The 17,012-nt window shown below is 34.6% G+C and overlaps 1 protein-coding gene across 1 annotated transcript in view; it reads left to right on the top strand.

Moving 5' to 3' along the window:
* Nucleotides 1-17,012, top strand: part of LOC145717737 (cilia- and flagella-associated protein 47-like) — a 187,904-nt gene that overhangs the window by 108,328 nt on the left and 62,564 nt on the right. The window contains exons 12-13 of the mRNA XM_081807960.1: nucleotides 1,688-1,844; nucleotides 12,809-12,907. Of these exons, the coding sequence (XP_081664086.1) occupies nucleotides 1,688-1,844; nucleotides 12,809-12,907 (256 nt within the window). The remainder of the gene's footprint in view (nucleotides 1-1,687; nucleotides 1,845-12,808; nucleotides 12,908-17,012) is intronic.

The following is a 17,012-nucleotide window of genomic DNA, read 5'->3' as shown; positions in this document are numbered from 1 at the left end:
GAGATCATGACCTGAGCTGAAATCAGGAGTTGGAGGCTTAACTGACTGAGCCACCCAGGCACCCCTGGAATTGGATCTTTAAAGATCGTGCTGTGTCTTCTTTCAAAAAAGTTTGAGGTAAAGATGGGTGGACAATATTACTTTTTTTTTTTTTTATTGCACGTTTGTTTGGATACTTTTTAATTTCCCTCTCTGAACCCAAGGGGATAATTTAAGCAATGCCAGGGCAATTGTCGGATACTAGTGTTCAATAATGGTGGGTTGTGGTCTAATTTAGCAGCTCTAATATTCCAGGCCACTTGGTGAAACGTGAAAACATGGCCTTCTTGTTTTTGTAGTTTGGCTCATTCCCAGTGGTTTAAAGTAACTTCATTTCTGTCATCCAGGATTGATTTTTATTAAGTAGCCAAAAAAGTAAGTAATTTATGTAAAAAAGTTGTTAATATAATTGAACCCTGATGCTTGATTCTAGTCATTCAATTGTGTGGAGTCAGGTTAGGACATTGTAAATGAAAATATACTGCACTTGTATTCTGCTAGTAGAATCTCTAACTAAAAGTAGTGCAGGCATTTGAAGATATATGCTGATAAAACTTACCTTTAATCCTTCCTATGCAGAGATAGCATTTTATGGATTTACTGTCACCACCTGTCCTAGTTTTGAAACAATCTTAAAAGTTTTCCTCTTTTATTGGAGGCTTGGACACACCTGTGTAGTTTAAGAGATTATAAACTACGTTATTGTTTGTTGGTTTTCATTTTGTGACCTCTTTATTCATCTGGAACATTAGCAAACTGTTCAGTGCAGAACTGAGTCACAGTTTCTTATACTCTCGGGACTTTTATTCTAAATGAACACAAAGGGAACATTTTCAAACAGTGCTTTGCAGGTTTATGAAACCCAGATAAGAACGATGGCTGCATGCAATCTCCTTCATGTAATTTTTGAGCCATTCTTCCCTATCATGTCATAACAGAACATACACTGTACTAGGCAGTAGAGATAAATAATATGGCATGCAGTTGTGCACACTTCCTTTTAATGGGACTTCAATCTGTGCCTCACCACCTTAGCCTTCATGTGATAACTATCTGAATTGCATTTGAAATTCACTCTAGGATTTTGGAAACTTCATGTAGTGTTTAGGATCCAGTTTGCTAGATAAATTGATTTTTTAAAAAACCTTGAGCAGAAATACAAGGTTTTCATTAAGATTTCTCTTTTATGTTGCTATAAATAACCTTTTATGCATAGAAAGATGTTTAATATTTGAGTATTGGTCTTTTGTCCTTTTTTTAGTGCAGAAATATATTGAATATTCAATAAAATCAAAAGGAATTTGGAAAAGAAGAAATACATAATGATACATATTAAATATTAACAACAAAATGGGTTTTTTTAATAAAGATGCATTTATTTTAGAGAGAGCACAAGCAGGGGGGAGGGGAAAAGGGAGAGAGAGAGAGAAGCAAACTCCCCACTGAGCAGAGCCCAACATGGGGCTCGATCTCAAGACCCTGAGATCACAACCTGAGCCAAAATCAAGAGTCAACCGACTGAGCCACCCAGGCACCCTGAAATGTTTCTTATCTACCAAGATTTTTATGCATATTACATTTATTAAGTGTTGCAAATAAAATGTATGCGATTAGGATATGTATGTCATGAATGTTTATCTTTAAACAGTTTAAAGAATGGATATTCTACCTCTCTGGAGTAGGACTGTTCCCCCAGCCTATAGACATAGAAAGAATAACCACATACCTCCGTCTTCATTCATCTATTGTTATACCTTTCCAAAATCCCACCAAGGAAGATGTTTTGGTCAATATTGTACTAACAAGTAAGTTTTTTTTTTGTATTTTACATATGTTATTTTGTAATTATTAGTCAAACTTATTTTATCACAGAATCAAACCATATTAGAGATAATGGACAATTTAGAGATCCGTTAGTTGTTTCAACAGCATTATTTTATAAAGGAGAAAACAAGGTATGAGAGATGAAATATCTTGGCTGAAATCACTTATAAACTTATAAATGGTGGAGCCAGAATCAGAAATTAGAAATCCATTTACCAAGTCAAGTTCTTCCAATTTTATCTGTAAAGCCAAATATGTAAAGTAATAGATTTGTAAGATTCTTATGACATGACTCAAATATGCCAATGCTTATTCCTTAAAAGTTTTTAGAAATTCTAGTGTTCTGGTTTTGTTTCATTTCCCTCTTTTCTTTTTTTTTAATTTTAATTCTCATATAGTTAACATACAGTGTTATATTAGTTTCAGATGTACAATATAGCGATTTAATAATTTCATACATCACCCAGTATCATCATCATATAAACATAGGGTTGCCATGTACCCCTTTGAATTAGTGTTTTTGTATTTTTGTGGTAAATACCCAGTCGTGTGATTACTGGATAGTAGGGTACTTCTAATTTTAACTTTTTTGATTAACCTTCATACTATTTTCCACGGTGGATGCACCCTCTTTTCTTTATAAATAGCATATTTGGATTAAATTTTGGTTCTAACAAAACTTGGGTTTTTTTTCATGTCATATTGAAGATACATGTTTTTAAATTAGATCATGTGAAGTTTCTGATCACTTTTTATTAAAAGACCAAATAATGGAGGTCTGAAAATCAACTCATTATGAGTTTTCTGAAACACATTTTAAATCTAACATTAGACATTACTAATTTTATCTTTTCAAATATTATTACTACGTCTACTAAAACTACTACTACTACCACAAATCATTGTAGATAGCTCAATTGTTGGGCCAAAAGAAATGTATACATGTTAAGGTTTTTGATATAAATAACCAACTTGCTCTCCAGGATGGTTATACTGCTACAATTCGTGCTGCTATCAGGAGTATATTACAGACATTACCTCTTTTCCTGAACCTTGTAAACCCTGACCAGTAGCATTCTCCTTAATCTCCATCAATCTGATTGAGGCAAAATTGTATTTCATCATGATTGCCAATGACTGTTTTTTTGATTAATGCTGAAGCTGACCACTATCATTGACCTGTTGAAGTTTTCATCTTTCCTGATCATCTGCTCCTGCTCTTGGTATGAAATAATTAAGTAAAAATTAAGAACATAATGTCATCTAATGTATAATTCCCTTGCAAAGACTTTGGCTGTGATGAGGAGAGACATGCCAGTATTTACTAAAAGTTGATTGTAGACTCAAGGAAGTCAGCATTTTAATATGGAAGAGATGTGAGCATATGTATAGGCAGAAAGAAGCCAGGGTTGAGCAGAAGTTAAAGCTGTAAAGGAGGTGGGGCTTAACTGATTGGTAAGGCTCTGGGAGGACTAAGATCAGACTTGAAGTAGAGGGAGAAGCCCTGAACAGGAAGGGCATTTCTCCCTTAGGTCTCAGAGGGACTTGGGAATTAAGTGCAGTTGTGCTTATATTTTTATCTGCTGAGAAAAGGAGATAGAGTAAGAGATTTGAAGAGTGGCCCAGTGGTTTGAAATAATTGCTGGAGGGAATGGAGGAGGGAGCTGACAAAATTAAAATATGAAAGGTATTGTATTTGGCTGGGATTGGAAACCACAAATTTATATAGACACCAAGAAAATACGTGTTTGTGAAGTTTGTACCACTTCTAGGGCTCAGAATTCCAGGTACGGGAACAATACACAAGGCTGATAAATGGATCTGTCCAAGGAATGGAATTTTCAAGGCAATTGCAGCCAAATCACTTCATAACTATGAGAATGTTATAAAAAGCTATTGGGTCAAGATTGTTAACATTAGAAATAAATTATGAAGTAATTTGTGGCTTCTTAATTTTATTTAATTGGTCTAAAATGCTTTTGCTATATAACACAAAAAAACCAGGAAGCTTGACAATGAAAGATTGATTAGTCTTTCGTATTTTAAAACAGTCTCTTCTAAGTAAACTCCCTCTCTCTTGAGTAAATGTTCAGACCCTCAGGTTCTCCTCCTTCCTTCAACCTGAGGAGACCGGGGACAAAAAAAGACAACTTCTGCTATCTTCCTTCCCTTCACTTTCTCCTTTTCCTTTATGAAAATATTTCTCCTTTCCTTTTCTTGGTAATGAAGTCTCTCACTCTCTCTCTTTCTCTCTCTCTCTCTCTGTCGTAACCTCCTCCCTCTTTCTTTTGTGGGTTCTGTTTTTTCTAGCTACCATGTTCGTGTCTTCTTACATTCATATTCCTTGGTGAGTGGACCTCATAATTTGGCCTGAATTGTTGAAGGACCACAAGGAAACAGGACTGACAAGGTTAAAAATATTTAACCTGTATGCCAAATACACTCATTTAAAAAGGTACTAAATTAATACGTTCTGATTTAAATATTTGCACATGTCTTAAAATTACTTCATGATAGGACTGTGCAGTCCCTTGCTATCTTTCAGAAGATGTCAGTGTTTCTGCAGATGCTACAGAATTCACAGAATCCCCTTAGGGAAGTTGACAGCAAGACTTCACAATAAAGCACCAAGCTGGTGTTTGCTGAGAGAGGTCTTACAGTATTTCAGATTCTGCATTCCTGATTTTTCTTTCAATAGGCAGACAGATAGGTAAGATATATAAGATATATAGGAAAAGATGTCTTTCAAAACGCACTATTTTTCCAGGAAGGCAACATTTTTAGAGTTGCAAACTCATTCTCAAACTTTTATATTGCCAATTCTCTAAAGTCTTTTCTTCTGCTGGTATTTTAGCTATTTCCATTTTAATCACTTACCTCAGAAATATTGCCCTTTGACATTCAAGAATCTTTTAATTCTATTTAATTAAATTCTTTTTAATTCTTTAATTCTACTGTATGTTGTCTCTAAGTTCTTTCAGTTGAACATTACACAAGGCAAGGTGATGAAAGGTTATATTTCAGGGTTCTATTCATATCTTAATTCATGCCACTTTTAAATGATGAATGAGGTCGGGTGACTAAAGAGGAGATGGCCTAAACACTCAGAGAATAGTAGAGACTTCTCCAAAGGAGACCATTAATGAGTCCCATGAGGAGCAGGATGCTACACAAAAGCTTCAAATAGCCTAGGAAACTCGTATTTGTTATACACTTACTTGGTACCACATTTGAGCTCTGTCAATTTGACTATACTCAATCTTAAAAAAAAAAAAAAAACTCTGAGAAGCTTCTCAGATGTGGAATCTGAGGCTTAGAAATCTCCCAAAGCCATACAGTGAGTAAGTGATTGAACAGTGTCTTGAACTCATCCCATCTAACTTGTCTTCTCCAGGACCACCTAACTGACATTCTAAGTAGTCTGCTTACAGATGGTGCTTACAAATCCTTATGCTGATGAGGCTCTAAAGAATGGTACTTGCCCCTCTTCTTGCTTCCTCCCCTAAGATCTCAGGGAAAGAAGCCTCCCTCCATCCAATCAAAGGACCTCAGGAAATCCTCTGACTGCCACTCCTTTCGCATTTTCTCAGCTCTTCAGGTCTCTCCTTTCTCTTTTTGACTCTGCCGTCAGACCCTGGCTCTGCCTCATCAGCATGTGCTTGGATTTTCTGTCTTGGCCTCCTTGTTCAGCCTGGACATGTACCCTTGCTCGGTGACTGCTATCAATGGACTCAGTTCCCACAATCCTCTCTGATCAGTAATTATGCCCTCCACCCCAATCCCTGCTCTCAAATTTCTACCCTACTTAGCCAGAAATAAAGGTGGAAAAAGGAAAGGTAGCCATGAATGGGTCTGAGTCAAAACGTTAGAAATTCGGGCCTGATGAATTTAGGAACTTAAGGACACATCTCCATTATAGGTATGTGTGTGCTCACTAATGGCAGGGGTTACATTAACTCATAGCTTTATTCTTAACTAAATGAGTATTTCAAAGTTGGCATATTTGTTGAGAGAGCAAGAATTGAATCTTCAGTCACTGATTATGTGTATTGAGCATCTATTTTATGATGAAAACTGTCATACACACATTTCAAAATGACTATATCTGCAATATACATACACACATACATGTATACATTGTATTTTGATCTCGTGTGATATTCTCTTTGTGAAATATCACTATGGGTTATATACCTAAAAGTTATATAAATGAATGAAGCAGTAACTGATATATGTAAAGTAGCAATTTTCATTTCTTTTCTACTGAAATAGCTATAGTCTTGAGATTATTCACTCTTTCTACTGAATTCAAATTTAAATGTGGTATTAGTGATTTGATTCAAATGTTTAAGTGTAAGTGGATTCTTTTCCAGACATCAATAGTTGTATTGAAGAGCAAAACAAAATAACATAGGGATAAAGGTGTACCTACCAATTATCATATTAGTTTTACAAATTTCAACTTCCATTTTGAGGGTTGATTGATGTAAACAAAACACTGTGTTGACAACACCACACAAAATATCCCCATGGTTCTGTGCCTTTCCAGTTATAGGTGGAGCAGGAAAATAAAAAGTTCTGTCTAAAATTTATTTTACTAAATATAACCAAGAAACAGACTCTTAACTATGGTTGATGGTTATCCGACGGGAGGTGGGTGGGGGATGGGATAAATAGAGGGGGGCACTTGTGATGAGCACTGGGTGTTTTATGGAAGTATTGAATCACTGTGTTGTACACCTGAAACTAATATTACACTGTATGTTAACTGGAATTTAAATAAAAACTTTTGAAATTAAAAAAAAAAAACACTGTGTTGAATTGTTGTTGACTCAGGGTTAATTATGACTATAGTGTTCACCAGCAGTAAAGTAATAAAGTACACACTGTAGCATAGTTATGACATGTTAATGATACTTACAGGACAGGGAGAGGCAATGTCTAGTGCATTTGATTTGACATGTTAGAATTAGTTTATGAAAATCTTGTCCCTGGAGGCCCTCTGAATCTTATCTAAAGTACCTCCAGAGTTGAATAAATATTTATGTTAGATATGTAGTGATCATTGTGTATTGCCAATCAGGGTGTACATAGTTTTATGTATACATAAAAAGAGAGAGAAATAGGTGCAAGAAAAAGTCCCACACTCTCAAAATCTCTCCCAAATTAAGACAATCAACTAAGTATTTCAATCAATCAATAAATATTATTGGGAGATTTGAGATTGGTGGGCAGTTGGAGTATCAAATATATAACAGTCTCTTCATACCATAGTTTAATTGGATTGTTCATCTTAGTTTGCTCTGCTTATAGCAAATAACTAATGCTTTTTGTAGTATGGAAAATTAGATATAAAATTATTGTTACAGTCACTTTTCAGAAAAGTAATCTGAGCTTCAACTTGCTTATAATTATTTTTTTTTACTTTAGACACTCTTTAGGGGACTTAATATTTAGAACTCCTTTTTTCTTGTTTAGTAGATCTTAAAAGTCAGTAACCAATAATTGGAAACTTACCAAAATTTAGATTCCCAGGTCCACACTTGGTTATTCTGATTCATTATGTCTGGGTTAAGACCCTACCAGCATAAGTTATTGCAGTGTAGGTTGTCAGAAGACTACACTTTCAGAAGTACTGCTCTTTACACAAAGGTCTCAAAATATATTTTAAAATCATATACCTCAATTAATAAATTTCTCAGCATTCACTTCAATGTGCATATATTTACTTGTGAAATATATATATGAAGCATTATCAACTCATATATACTTAATGTCGATAGAGCTTATTTCTTTTTCATAGAGAATTAAGTACAAATATAATTTAAGTTTTTTCTATGACCCAATAGTTCCTTTTACACAAATCCCATTTTAAAGATAATAAAATGTGCTTTCATTAAAGCTATAGGAATATATTTTTAATTTTAATTTTTTTTGCCATTTAGTCTTTAATTTTGTCCCAAGACACTTCTTTTTAAGACACAACTTTCTATTTTGAAAAATTTCACACCTGTAGAAGAGCACAGTACAATGATTAGTCCTATAGTTTTCATATAGATTCATCTGCTTCGTCAATTGTTAATTTGGGGGGAATTTGCTTTATATCCTGTCTCTATCTATAGATATATAATTTCATCTCTAAAGCATCTATGGCCTTAGAGAAAGGACTTTCTCCAGCATAACTGCAATGCCATATCATACACAAAGATTTAATATAGATATGTTAATATTTAATATATACTCCACAGTAAAACTTCTCCAGTTGTCCCAGAAATGTTCCTTAGAACTTAAAAATTTTATCTTTTTTCCAGTCTGGGATCCAATTAAGAATTGTGCATTGCATTTGGTTATTAGATCTCTTAAGTCTCATTTAAGCTAAAAATTTCCTCCCACCTTTTTCTATCTCTTATAATATTGGCATTTTGAGGAGTCCAGGCCAGTTGTTTTATAGAATGTTGCACATTATGGATTTCGGATTTTTTTTGTACAAAAACTTCTCTTTCATTACATACCTTGGAGATTATTCCATGTTAGGACATACAGAACTACATAAATATATTAACAGTTCTATAATACTACATTGCATTGATGTACTTTGTTTTACTTTATCTTTGTTTCTTCATTACTCAATTCTGACTAACATTTTGGGAAGAATATCACATACTGTGTACTTACTGCAACACATCAGGAGACACAAAGTCCCATTATTGGGGATGCTAAGTTTAATCACTTGGTTAAGGTTGTGTCTGCCAGATCTTTATATTGTAAAGGTCATCTTTCTCCCTTATAACTAATAAATAATTGTCGGGGTGATAATTTGAAACAATGTGAATAACCCCTTCCCTTCCAACCTTTCACTTGATGAAACATTTTATTATCCATACTAGTATCAGTTATTATGTCTATCATCCTTGCTGTTTTTTATTAGCTGGAGATTCTTTTTTTTAAATTTTTTTTTTTTAAGATTTTATTTATTTGCGAGAGAGAGAATGAGAGACAGAGAGCATGAGAGGGAGGAGGGTCAGAGGGAGAAGCAGACTCCCTGCTGAGCAGGGAGCCCGATGTGGGACTCGATCCCGGGACTCCAGGATCATGACCTGAGCCAAAGGCAATCGCTTAACCAACTGAGCCACCCAGACGCCCTTGGGTGTTTTTTAAAAAATGTATTTATTTATTTAAGAGAGAGAGAAAGAGAGAGAGAGAGAGAATGGGGCAGGAAGGGGCAGAGAGAGAGAGAGAGAATCCAAGCAGATATTGCGCTGATCATGGAGCTCGACTTGGGGCTCGATTTCACGACTCTCAGATCATGACCTGAGCCAAAATCAAGAGTCGGACGCTTAACTGACTGTGCCACCCAGGTGCCCCTATTTTTTTTTAATTGCTTTTAAAAGCCATAAAGTCCTACTGGAGATCTGGATACAGAGAAATCCAGAGAAGAAAGAGATAGGTTTCAAAATCAATTCTGTTAACATTTGTTATGTTTTTGTTTTCCCATACTCAGGGAAATTACTCAGAAATAAAATGGTAATGACACTGTTTTAAACAAAGAGATCAAGTAGCCTCCTCTGAATAAAGTGTGGGCCATCAGACAATGCATGTTCGGTAGTCAAAGAATCATAGAATCACTAGCTAAAACCAACCTTAGCTATTACCTGGTGCATCCCCCAGAGTGTAAGGAGATGCCGAAGCCAAAAAAAAAAAAAAAAAAAGAAGTTCCTTGCCCAAAGTCACATAGCTTGTGTCTTCTGAATTTAGATCCCCATATGCTTTTATATAGCAAATATTCTGTGAATAAATGTGATGATGTGATGGGGATTTGAAAATAATAAAAGCTGAGATGTAAAAGACAAAAAAAAAAAATCCATGAAGCTGTACTCACACTTAAAAATAGAAAGGGGGTGGGGGAGGAAAGCAGAGGAAAAAGCTTTTATTTCCTTAATATAAGGAAATATTTTGTTATTTGTTATTTGTTATTTGGGTCCTCTATATCCTTGCTGATTTTGACTGTGGTTCTATCAGTTGCTGAGAGAGGGATGTTAAAGCACACAGCCATAATTGTGTATTTGTTCATTTCTTTTTTCATCTCAATTAATTTTTGCTTCATGTAAGCTGAGGCTCTGTTATCTGTTATAGACATGTTAGGATTATATGTCTTCCTCATGTATCAATATTTTATATTATGTAATGCCTCTCTTTGTCTCTAGTAATTTAGTTTTCTCTGAAATTTATTTTATATGATATTAATGTAATCATTCCTGTTTCTTATAATTAACATTTGTATGATACATCTTTTTCCATCTTTTTTCTTTCAAACTACCAAGGTCACTAAATTTGAAGAAGTTTCTTGTGGACAGAATATTGTTGGACCATTTTTATTCATTCATTCATTCATTCATTCATTCAGATAAACTCTACCCTGGCAACCCCTTCTCTCAGCCTGCTACCCAGCAAGAGAATTGGAGTGCTGCCTGTGTCTACCAGCAGGAGCTGGAAGATCAGCTTGCCTCCTCTTTTTTTTGTCTACCCCTCTTAGCTGATCTGGGTTCGAGGCTTCTGCAGTGCCTTGTCCGGTATATATAAGAGGCAATATAGAAACCAGGAACTTGGGGCACCTGGATGGCTCAGTCGGTTAAGCATCCAACTCTTGATCTCAGCTCAGGTCTTGATCTCAGGGTCGTGAATTCAAGCCCTCCATAGGGCTCTATGCCCAGCATAGAGCCTCCTTTAAAAAAGAAAAGAAAAAGAAACCAGGAACTCACCACCATGTTGTTCCTCAAGTTACCTTCTTCTTCCCATGCTTGCAAAGTCTCCCCAGGCTTGTCTGTTATGTTACATCTGACAAGTTTTAGTTGTAAGAGGGAGAACCTAGGAGGAGTGGAGCAACTTTGTCTTCATGGGTTTATTATTATTACTATTATTATTATCATTATTATTAGTTATTATTCTTATTCTTTTGGATACTCCCCAGTTTGGCCAGCAGGATCCTTTGCAAGTCAATCCCTAGTTCTTTTGAATTGTCTCTATTAGTTTTTGAACACTTTGTTACTTTCTGGCACAAGATGTTCCAATTTCACCACTTAACTAGTTTTAAAGCTAGAATTAGACACTTTTCTAAGGTTTGCTTTATAGGGACAAGGTATTTAATATCCAAGAAATGGGCACTAGATGTGCTCACTATTGCTGGGATGTCCCTTTCAGGGGACAGAGCAAATAGAATTATTACAAATTATTGTTTCGGGGCACCTGGGTGGCTCAGTTCATTAAGTGTCCGACTCTTGATCTCAGGGTCATGAGTTCAAGCCCTGCATTTGGGCTCCACGCTGGGCATGGAGCCTCCTTAAAAAAAAAAATGTTGTTTCATACTGATTATCTCCCTTTCAATCCTACACCATAGGGTTCTTCTTAAATTTACCTCACACTCTCTTCCTTCTCCCACATGAGAAACCTGGTTCTCAACACAACAGTGTAATTCATTTGTTCTATCATAGTCAATATTTTAGCTAATATTGTCAAAATTACTATATTCTTACAATTACAAAAAGTTTTAAGGTTGCTTTTTGAGACTTCTTAAATTCAGTTGTATTTTTGAATTTGTGAAACATGTATTGTTCACAACTCAAAGCTATATAAAAAGTTCTGAAAGAAATTTCATTCCCGTACCTACACCATCTACCACATCCTCAACCAACTGTGTAGGTAACGATTTTCATCTTCGTTTGATTCTAATTTATCTATACTGCGTTTGGTTTTACAAAAATGAGTGTACATGAATAAGTGCATATATACATACCTAGTCCCCTGTCATCCTCTATCTCATGCAGAGGTCAATACCATATCATTTCTTTTGCACCTTGTTAACTTCACCTAACAATACGTATATGTCTGGAATCCCAGTAAAATAGTTAACGGACACCTTTCTCATTGATTTTTATGACTTGTTAGTACCTCAGTTTTTGCTACATTATTGCTTATATACAGCTAGTCGCCAATACATGGACCTTTTCATCATTTCTAATAATTTGCCATATAAATAATGCCCCAATGCATATTGCTATACAAATAATGCCCTTACATGTATATTGTTTCATGTTTGAGGTCTATATTTAAGGTGCATTTCTATAAGCAATATTGATTGGCAAAATAGTAAATACATATACAATTTTACCATAGGTTACAAAAATCCCTTTCATAGGGGTTGTAACATGCACTCCCATTCCTTTCCGAGGACAGTGTCAGCTGATATCTAGTTCAAGGTACTTAAAATTATAAATGCCTATGCTGACAGAGATTTTTGTCTTTTTTTTTTTTTTTAAAGATTTTATTTATTTATTTGAGAGAGAGAGAATGAGAGAGCACATGAGAGGGGGGAGGGTCAGAGGGAGAAGCAGGCTCCCCGCTGAGCAGGGAGCCCGATGCGGGACTCGATCCCGGGACTTCAGGATCATGACCTGAGCTGAAGGCAGTCACTTAACCAACTGAGCCACCCAGGCGCCCGAGATTTTTGTCTTTTATACACGGTAGCACTAAAGGCAAGTACTTGTTAGGTAGCCAGTACGTTTTAGGTAATTGATTGATTTTGTATTTATTGGTTTAAATTATTGTCAATGCATATACATTTAAACATGTAAGTATTATTTATTAGAATCCATTTTTAGACAGTGGGCTTAAACAGACTCTCAATAATATCTGTTATTTGAGTAGTTTACATTAAGTTCTAAGAATGTATGAGTTGATTTTATAATATTTTTAATATAGAGAAAACTTTTATAATGTTGGATATGTTCTTTAAAAATGGGATTTAAATCTCATCTTAAAATATACTTTGAAAAATAATCATCTGAGAAATTTTCCATTAGAGGAGAGTTTGATTCTATTTCCATCTCCACTGCTATTTTTCCTCTTGAATGTGACCTTGAGGAATAATATCTCTTTATATTTTTATTAGGTCAGGAAAAACCTAGGCATCTCGTCATTGACTGTTGCTGGGATAGCTTCTTCCATGAGACTTCTGCCTTCAAGTTTAGTGGTCTGAGTCACACACAAGGTATGGATTTCAACTTTATATTCTGTCATTCTATATGCTTTTATATTTCAGAGATGATGAAATTATATGTCTCTTATCTTAATATATATTTAATAACAATTACACAATTAAATATTTGGGCATGAATTTTAATAAGTTGATAGAAAAACATGGATAGTATAATCTTTATATATATTCATTATATCTTTACTGTTTTTCATTCCATAGCACATAAATACAACTTGTAAAATATTTTGTCTTTGAGATTTTGAATGTTCGAAAGTCATTTTGACCACTTAATACTTAAGTGTGTGAGGGGTGCCTGGCTGGCTCAGTCAGTAGAGTGTGCAACTCTTGATCTCTGGATTGTGAGTTTGAGCCCTACATTGGGTTTGGAGATTACTTAAAAATAAAATCTTTAAAAAAAATAAGTGTGTGAGTCTAAGAAGATTTTGGAAAATTAAAAATAAATAGTATGCTAAAGCTATTCATAATCATGAAAAATAATTGCATCTTCACAAAGCTAATGATTCCCTGAAAATTTATTAGAGGGTGTACGTCTATTTGTACTATGTATTAATCATCCCACCTGCACATTGATGAATAGGAGAAAATCTAAGGCATAAGAAATAATGAAGTTGCTTAAAAATCTAAAACTCAAAAAATATTAATTTGCTTAAAATAATATTTTAATTACATTAAATTAGTCATAATAGTTATGGTAAACATGATAAAATATGAATTATCTTAACATAATACAAAAATACTAACTGGAATTGGCAACAATTATTAACATCCCAATACAAATGGGTTCATGACTTTATTCTATTTATTGTACTATTTCTATCAACATCCTAAATCTCATTTTTTTATTTCATTTGATACAACTCCATAGTGTAGGTGTTATTATTACTCTTATTGAATCAAGGAGATTGCAATTCAGAAAAATTAACTTACATAAAATCAAAACAGTTGCTTAATGGCAAAGCTAAACCTCCTTGTGTATGACTTTAAAGTCTTTGTTTTCAATTTCTTTGTAACACATTAAAAAGAGTGTAAACAGCAGTTCTCAAAGAGTAAGTTGCAGATGGCCAAAGAATGATTGAAAATATGTTCATAGTCACTAATATTCAAAAAGATGTTGATTTAAATGATAGCCATGTAAGTTTTCTTTTTCCTTTTTGTCTTTATTTTTTTTATTCCTTGAAACCATGGTGAAATTTGAACAAGTACTGCTTTGGGGAATGTAAATCACAACATAGCTTCTGAAAAGCACGTTGTGTAATGTATATAAAGAAACTTAGAAATTATCACTCTTTTGACCCAGTAGTTGCAATTCTGCTGAGATCTTTTTTTTTTAAGGTTTATTTATTTATTTTATAGGCGGGCAGAGGGAGAGGGAGAGAGAGTCTTAAGCCGACTCCAAGCTGAGCACAGAGCCCAACGTGGGGCTCAGTCTCATGACCCTGAGATCATGACCTAAGCCAAAACCAAGAGTCCGACCCTTAACTGACTGAGCCACCCAAGCGCCCCTCTGCTGAGAGCATTTAAAGAACGAATCAAAATATTGCACTGTTTATAACAGCAAAAAGTTGGAAACCACCTGAATGCCAAATAACAACCTTATTATATTCGTATTAATTATTTACATGTCTGCTTATATTTTAATTTTACTTATCCATTGAGTATATGAGACACTTTCTTTCTTAAAAATTTTTTCCATTGGTTCTACACTTTCAGTCTTTCCACATTATGAACTCCATAAAAAATTCACCTACATTTTCTTTTTCTTCTTCTTTGTAATGGAGAAGGAGTTACACGTAAATACGCAGCTTTTTCATTTACTCCTTTAATTCATCTAGGTTTTGCTTTTTTGCTATGTAATTATAATCTAATTTGATTCCCCTCATTTAATTTAGCAAGTTTCCCATCTTTTCATTTGATAATAATAATCATTCTGTAGCTATTTATTTTTTTGCAGCCTGTATTCAGATCATACTCTCTTACGTGTCTGTATATTTCAGGTCTTGTTCTAGTGCCATGCAGTTTAAATCCTACAATTTTATGTTTTCTTTTTTTTTATGTTTTCTTATTCTATTTCTTTCTTTTTATGATCTCTTAAATAATTTATTTCTGGGGCGCCTGGGTGGTTCAGTCAGTTAAGCATTCGACTCTTGGTTTCAGCTCAGGTCATGACCTCAGGGTCGTGAGATCGAGCCCTGCATCAGCTCTGCGCTCAGCGTGGAGTCTGCTTCAGATCTCTCCCTCTTCCTCTGCCCCTCCCGCTTGTGTGCACTCTCTCTCTCTCAAATAAATGAATAAATCTTTTTTAAAAATGAATTAAAAACATAGTTTATTTCCTTTTATCACCTATTTATCCTTGTAGAAAAAATTTAGAATAACTTTGTCAAGTTTCAAAGAAGCCCCAATAAACATTTGATCGCAATTACATTAAACCTATAGACAAATTTGGGGAGAACATCTTTGCAATAATCTTCTTCTCCAGGAAGATTATTTCCTTGTTATTTTCAAGCATAGTGTTCATAAGTGTCAATAAAGTTCATTTTTTACATAGTAAAAACATAAAGCTTCCAGTACCCGTACTTTTATTTAAATAATCCAAATAATGGGTGAAAGGGGCCAGAAGGTAAAAAAATAAATACATAAATAAAAATAAAATGCCAGGGAATTGCCTCCTCTAAACATGGAGTTGTGTATGGGAATTATGGAAATTTTTTCTTTTACCAAAGTCAACTGCATTAGTTTACAAACCTTTTATCTTTGTCTATTAATTTTGAACTGCTCATATATTGAAATGAATTTCCTTGTGGTTTTTTTTTGATTCCTAGGTCTTTATTCTTCAAGTGATTTCTAATATAGTTTTAAATTTAAATAAATGAGTAATCCAGTTAGTAATTATATATAATGTAATTTCTATGCAACACAGACCAACATTGTGTGTTCCAATTTTAAATTTTCTAATTTGAAAAAAAAGAGAGATTCTGAAAGTACTTTCTTAATTATAATTTATATTGTTCTAATTGTCTTCACATCATTTTCAAATTTAATCTGATGTTCTCCTGCATTCCATATTGATTTCTCTAGTGTCTTCTGTGACTTGTTTTTTCAATAAACAGTGCACATCCTGCCTGTGTGGTGGGTTGACAGTTCAAGATGTACTCCCTGCTGCTCTATATAATAAAATCTCCAGGGCGCCTGGGTGGCTCAGTTGGTTAAGCGACTGCCTTCGGCTCAGGTCATGATCCCGGAGTCCCGGGATCGAGTCCCACATCGGGCTCCCTGCTCGGCAGGGAGTCTGCTTCTCCCTCTAACCCTACTCCCTCTTACACTCTCTCTCTCACTCTCTCTCTCGCAAATAAATAAATAAAATCTTTAAAAAAAAAAAATCTCCAAAGGGGATTATTTTCTCTAGAAGCTTTCTCTAGAAACTTCTTGTTTGCTCTGGTGTTCTTATGTGGTATTAGTGTCAGGGGTGTTCCTGATGATTTGGGGCACATAAACATTAAAGGTACAACCGAAATGGGTGCTCTCTTTCTTATATTGCTATGGGCATTTTTAGAGACTTTGGGATTCATTGGCCTTACTGTAAAAATTACCTGTAGGTATAATCTCACATGCCATGTAAAGCATTTATAACCTTAAAACTCTTTCCACCTCTGCATGGAACATTTCCTTGGTGAATACTTGAGAACTATAAAGATTGTCTTATTCTTGACCAGCATTTACCTAAGTGTGCAGAGTGAAATGCTAATTTCAAGAGACAGAAATAGGTATGATATGAGGAAAAAAAAAAAAAAAACTAAGTTCTATGATTAAATAAATTTGGGAAATACCAGCTTAAACAAAATTTCCTTTATGGCAGGGTTTCCTAGGACTTTTTTTTCCTAATGCTGTCTATATTTCCATATAGAGGAAATAACATGTTTTTGGAATGTATATCTGGCTAAGAAATGTACTTTTGTAAATATTGCACTCAGATGAACTGAGTTAGCAGAGAGGTTCTAAACTCCTACCCTCCAGTCTGCTATATCCTGTGACATTGCATTCAATTCAATTCAGGGAATGGCTCAGCATTAAAGGGAGACCAACTGACAGCTGCTAAGAC

This window comes from Leptonychotes weddellii, chromosome X (genome assembly GCF_054177405.1).
Source record: "Leptonychotes weddellii isolate Sample4059 chromosome X, ASM5417740v2, whole genome shotgun sequence".
Taxonomy (NCBI): domain Eukaryota; kingdom Metazoa; phylum Chordata; class Mammalia; order Carnivora; family Phocidae; genus Leptonychotes; species Leptonychotes weddellii.
Note: the sequence above shows the minus strand (reverse complement) of the source record. Positions and strands in the feature narration are given on the sequence as shown.